The 6,000-nt window shown below is 43.5% G+C and overlaps 2 protein-coding genes across 2 annotated transcripts in view; one reads left to right on the top strand and one right to left on the bottom strand.

Moving 5' to 3' along the window:
- LOC110068407 (uncharacterized) overlaps positions 1–4,658 on the bottom strand; it is a 16,747-nt gene extending 12,089 nt beyond the window's left edge. Inside the window, exons 1-2 of the mRNA XM_089276115.1 lie at positions 4,303–4,658; positions 1–3,113 (exon numbers count right to left, since the gene is read on the bottom strand). The exon at positions 1–3,113 is cut by the window's left edge and continues 721 nt beyond it. Coding sequence (XP_089132241.1) covers positions 1–3,082 — 3,082 coding nt within the window. The 5' untranslated portion in view covers positions 3,083–3,113; positions 4,303–4,658. The remainder of the gene's footprint in view (positions 3,114–4,302) is intronic.
- The window catches only part of LOC110068561 (complex I assembly factor ACAD9, mitochondrial-like), a 39,207-nt gene that overhangs the window by 26,868 nt on the left and 6,339 nt on the right, over positions 1–6,000 (top strand). The gene's annotated exons all lie outside the window — the stretch shown is intronic.

The raw sequence follows: 6,000 nt of genomic DNA, 5'->3' as shown, positions 1-6,000 counted from the left end.
TTGATGGTACGATTGGTACCGCGAGACAATAGGTAAAGCATTGGCTCCAAGCATTTTCGCTATTTCCAATGTCTGACACTCGTTCCCAAATTCTGTTATCCTGAGAAGAACCTGGGGAGGAACGTTCGTGGAAATTCCATACAACATTCGGGTATTCTTCATCGGTCGAGAAACCTTCGCTTTCCGAGTCACTCTGATCGTCCAACGAGTCGCTCAGATCGTCTTCAGCATCTTGTTCATGGTAACCGTCGTCGACGTCCTGTCCATCACCGTGAACATCTTGTGGAAGATTGTTCTCACTGTCTTGGTACAATCGAGGAGGGTGTCTTACTGAGAGAAAAATTTTGTTCACTTCAGCATTCACGTCGCTATCCACCGCAATGAAATCTTCGAGCTCATCGTATCGAAGTTCCAGCTTGTGGCGATTCCCTTGCACAAAGAAAAAAACAGTCAAGATCTTGAGGCTGTGGTCGAAATTAACCTGAACGTTCTTTAAGATGGGCTCTGAAGGCCATTCGGATCGAAAATGACATCGATTGATGAAAGTCCCGAGTAACAAGGAATTTGCTTTTAGCCCATGAACAGGCTCCTCAGGTCTGCGACGTTTCTTGAGGAGAGAGGACTGGAGCCAAACCGGAAGTGGTTCCTCATCTTGGTTCGTCAGACGTGAGCACCAAACTTCCGTCACGTGACAAATAAACTCTTCTTGACATTGGAACTCGTCATCACCGTCTTCATTAGGTTGTAGTTCAAACTCCATATGTTGTGGAGTGGGTGTGCTTTCTGTTGCTTCACTTGAAACTGAAGTGGACTGAATGACTTTCAAGGAGATTACTTCGAAGTTGTTGTTTAAGAAATCTATAACGCGGTCTTTCTGACCTGCTAGATTATGCACCAAGACAGTTACTCTTGGGTTGTAGCGCTCGATCTGGACATTTTCACTATTCTCTTCTGCATTAGGGAAGAAAAGTTTTGGCTTTTTAACTTCGCATCCGAACTCTTCCGCTTGTGATCGAGTCGTCTGGCTCTCCATCAGACGTCCAATTGCCTCTTCCATGTTCTGTTCTCTGCGAAGCGAGTCTTCCGCAACTTTCTTTTCCTCTTCATTGCAGATCACGACAAATTTGCTGTCGGGTCGACGGGACGCGCGCCCGCGGGTCTGAACAAGGGCGCGCAAGGTAGCCGCGCCTTGAAAGCGGATGACCAGGTTACATTCTGGAACATCCAGTCCTTCCTCTAACACGCTGGTGCAAACGAGAAGCTTCGTTACTCCTGATCTAAACTGCTTTAACAAATACTCCTGTTCCTCTCTCCACGCCATTCCGTCATAACTTCCTTGACCATGGCCAACAAAAGGTTTGGGATTCAACGTTTTCGTCACATCCGGGATAGTTCTGATTTCCTCGCACAGCTTGTAGGCTGTTTTGCGCATGCTGACAAAGACGATACCTTTGGAAGTTTCATCCACCCGAGCGCGGGTAACAAAGTGCTCTAGGTGCTTCACGAGAGTGCTATATCTGTCTGACACAGTTGAATCTTCCTGGACCACACTATCAACTAACCGTTTAAGATCTAAAAAGGTAGGTCGACTGCCAATCAATTTCTTGAGGGTGCTTTCTTTGGGGGAAACTGCTTGAATCGTGCGGTAGACACAATCTCTAAGACACTCCATGGCATGCTGGTAGCCAAGAACATCGTTAAGATCAACAACACTGAGCATGTGCATTGCATGCTCGCCAGCTATTAGCGTCTTTTTTCTCTCCTTGTTGCCATGGCAGCTGTCAATCAGCCTTCGTAACGCACCTCTGAAATTAGGGGAAAACAAAGGAAGCTCTTGAAGAGTTTGACGTCCTGGTTCATCGTCAGTTTGAAGCATTGTCTTGAGATATTTCACATGGTCCTCTATATGTCTCCTGAGAACAACGTGTCTGTTGCTCATACACTGTGATATGTCGTCAGGAATGTTAACATGTGTCACGCTTGACGTCAGAACAGGCATCGCAATCGAACAACACAGGTTGTCCAACAACTCCTCAAGTTTCAAACTGGTTCTTTCAACTGTAACCTCCCCGGCCGGCGAAGCCGTCAAACCCAGCACAACAGGTTTAAACTTTGGCGTGTTTGGCGTGTTTTTGTAGTTCTCCATGATTTTCTTGTATTGGTGGTTGCCACGGCAATGGTGAGCCTCGTCGAAAACCAGCACTGAAACATCGGTGAGACGAACGGGTTGGTTTTCTGCGACGGCCGGAAAATTTAGAAAAATCTGATGAGTTAAAACAAGCAGGTCGACTTTATTATCAGCTAACAGTTGATGAATTTTCCTCTGGTGAGAGGGCTCCATTTCACCAACCAACGTTTCAACCCTTAAATCTGGCACCTGGGACTTGATATAGTCACTCTGCTGGTATGCTAATGGTACCCGGTCCACCAGAAACACCATCAGTTTGTTTGGATTCAATTTCTTCATACAACTCAGTACCATCGCCGCAATCAACGTCTTTCCCGAGCCCGTGGGCAGGTAGACCAGCGTATTTCGGCTCATGGCAGAAAGGAAAAGCTCGCGTTGGTAGTCCCGCGGGATCTGGCGCGTCAAGGAATCAATTTCTCGCGAGGTATGGGTCAACCCGCTTGTATCGCAATAAACCAAAGCTTCGCTAGATCGAGGGGACCGAGAGGGGGCTTCACCTTCAGGCGACACATTCACAACTTCAATACCGCACTCTTCTTCAAGTCTCTTCGTTATATTCTTCAGTCTTCTCGCTTTAATCTCTTTGCCAGTGTGACAAATGTATACGTTATCTATTTTGTAGCAGATAAGTTTTTTCGATGACAGTATTGTTATGTTACCCACGTGTGAATCACATCTTTGACAATAAACTATGTAAGGACAATACTGTGCGCTTTTACCGCCTTTCGGATTTTTAACCTTGGTGAGTTTTGTCAATGCCATATCCTCTTTTCCCTCTCTGACTGCGAGGTGACAATGAGACGGTGGAATTGTAGCTAACATCAGGGTTTCTTTCCTCGCTAGCTCCGAATGGCATTTTATACAATTGAGTGTGACCGTACCTGTTTGAGCCATTGTTGATTCAAGAATAACAGCGTTCAAAGATCTGCCGAGAGGTTTAAAAGGTTAGTTTGTTTTTCTAGTCCTAGCGGGCTATTTGGATTACAAATTCAAGAAACATGTGACTCAACCGGTATCGAAATGTGTCACCGATCTCATTCTCGACCCCAGAGCTCCCTTCCTCCTTAGTCGGCGGAGCCTTGGCACGAAAAAATGGTGACTTTGGAGAGACATGAATGTCATTGGTTAGATTCTTGGACTAAGATTTTCGCTAATTCAACACTGGTTTCATTCCAGAAAGTGTCCACGGTTTGATCTCAAATTAACACTGGTCGATTGGAGGAGCATCTACAGACTTAAACTGAATTAAAAAAGAATAAAACAGAAGTAAAATCCTAGGTGGAAGACGCGTTCATATATTTCGTTAGGAGGTCTGTAAGCTCTGTAGTTGTTGTAATGGAACGGTTTTTGTCAGAGATCGACCGGCGGTATTTTCGGGACGGAAAGAATCTAAAACGTCTCTAGAGTCGAGTCACCTTTTCCTTCTGCCAAGGCCCCGCCGGCCAAGAGGTACGGGCAGTTCTGGGAACGAGAATGACGACAGCCTTGGGTCGTCACGCAATCTAACTCGACGCGTGACGATCCAAACACTGCTGTATAGAAGACTAATGATCCTTAGCTTTTAAAAAATTTCAAACCATCGTAGTAGTTGGCAAAAATCTTTTGAAGTGTTGGGTATTTCTCGATGACCAACCTAAAGATCGCACAGCAAAAACGGGCTTCAAATGTAACTCGTGCCTTCATAATGGCGTTTTGCCGACGCCAAAATGATGTCACTTTTTATTTTATAGTTCTTAAATGCGTTTAAGCGGTGATTTTGTTGCAGATTTTATAGCTTAAGTTTTACACAAAAAGTGGCTTCGTATTCGAATGTAGATTACTTGAAAACAATTTCCTTATAACACTGTAAACAACATCGCCATGCCATCGATCTCGCATTTCGAAAGAAGCATATTAATCAAAATACATTCATTACATGTATTGAGAGAATTTTTCACATTCGTTTACCGATGCAGGTTCATTTAAAGATATTCCTAGCAAGTTCCTTTCATTCTTCTACATTGTAAATCACCTCGATCAATATTTAAACATTACTTCTTAGCGGGTCAGTTTCTATTTATGCAATGATAAATTTCGCACGGCTTTCCGATATTAACAAACTGAAAATGTCTTACCTTTTGTTAAGATGTCATTTTAAAGGGAAGTTTCGAAGTATAACAGCCGATTGTAGTCATATTTCGTCGTAATATAAGTAAAAAGGTCTCAAAAAGCTGATGTTCGTGTTTTTGCCCCAAGCGATGGCGAGCGAAAACATATCAATTTACTTCCTGGAACGCCCAGTTAATTTCTCGGAAAGATCGATTTGTTATGCAAATTTGTCACGCTCCAGGTCACGCTAGTACTCGTGAGCTGCTTGTTTGTGCGGACTGGTCTCTCGACGTATCCTTTACTTCAAACGTTTTTGCGGTCGATTTTGGAATCTGATGAGTTTATAGAGAAAAAATCCGATTATAAACAACCACAGAAAAAAAAAGAACAGGACGACAGGAGCGAGTCGAGCGGCTCCTGAAAACATGACTACGAGGCTGAACCAGGGTGTAATAATAGCGGGGTGGTGAGAGAGCCCTTTTCTAGTTTTTTGTTCGTAATCCGTCTTAAATTTATCATGAAGTTTTTTGGTATTTTCATCTTAGGAAATATTGTAACCAGGTTTTCTTTAATTTGTAAATGTAATGTGACATCGTTGTAATATGAATGAACGAATGTTTTAATTCTCATTTTCAGGAACAAGGAACGCGCGAGGGATACACGCGGGCAAGGCACTGGGAAATGAACTTGGGAACCTCGATTTCAGGCATCGGGGAGACCACAGCAAATGCACGGGTAAGGTAATTTCTCTCATACCTTTCCCGTGTAACCGTTAGGAGTTCCCATACGTTTGCCGTCAATCGTTTTACCCGTGCGTTTCATTGTGTTTCTGGTGCGTTTTACCGCGGGTATGCCGTAATCGCGTAAGTCCGCATCGTGTGTTTCATCGTGAGTAACTCCTGGGCTGACTGCTTACTCTCCCGTACAATCGCTGTAGTTTCTGCTATCCCTGAGCTCTTCTACTACACTCTACGTTCGCTGCGCGTTCCCTTCTTTTTACCCCGAGTTCCTTCCGGGCGTGTCCTTCCCCCACCCCGCGTTCCCCGCGAGTTTCTGGTGTGTTCCTTACTAAGTTCATTCCAGCATTCTAAATTTCATAATTCGCCAGGTAAGTGCCCTGATGTGTTAGCTTGTTAGGTTCTCTGACAGTTAAGCAAAAATGCTATCCCTTTGGTTTTCTTAAGCCCCCTTACTTTTTTTAAGCCAGTAACCAATATGTGAAAACGTTAAGCAAGCGTACATGACTTTGTACAGACAGGAGAAAATTGAGCACGAATCTTCGCGAAGATCGAGTTAACAATGGACTTAATAAAAAACTTTATTAAGATACAAGGCTAAAAAAAAAAATTATTTGGCCCAAAATTATTCGTCATAACATTTAGCGTATACGACGATGAGAGAATTGTGTGATAAAAAAATGTAACCGTAAGTTTAACAAATTGACGTCAGTTTTTCATGCGTCTGTCCTGTTGCTGATCATGAATGTCGTCATAACATTGTCAAAGTAGTCTGCAGATCCACTCGGCTATCGCCTCGTGGATCCACAGTTCGCTCTCAATCGTTGACACATCGCATAAATTATAAATTCATGTGTCTGTCCGCTTATTGACAATAAAAATTAGCCAATGGGCGCGCGAGAAATTCTGCGGTTATCTTAAAATATTGTGTGTTTGAATGTTTAAATGAACGCTTCAGAATTCATTTTAAAAACGACGAAAAGGCTT

The sequence above is a fragment of the Orbicella faveolata genome, unplaced genomic scaffold (assembly GCF_042242905.1).
Source record: "Orbicella faveolata isolate gen_17 unplaced genomic scaffold, um_ofav_v1 contig_4, whole genome shotgun sequence".
Classification (NCBI taxonomy): domain Eukaryota; kingdom Metazoa; phylum Cnidaria; class Anthozoa; order Scleractinia; family Merulinidae; genus Orbicella; species Orbicella faveolata.
Note: the sequence above shows the minus strand (reverse complement) of the source record. Positions and strands in the feature narration are given on the sequence as shown.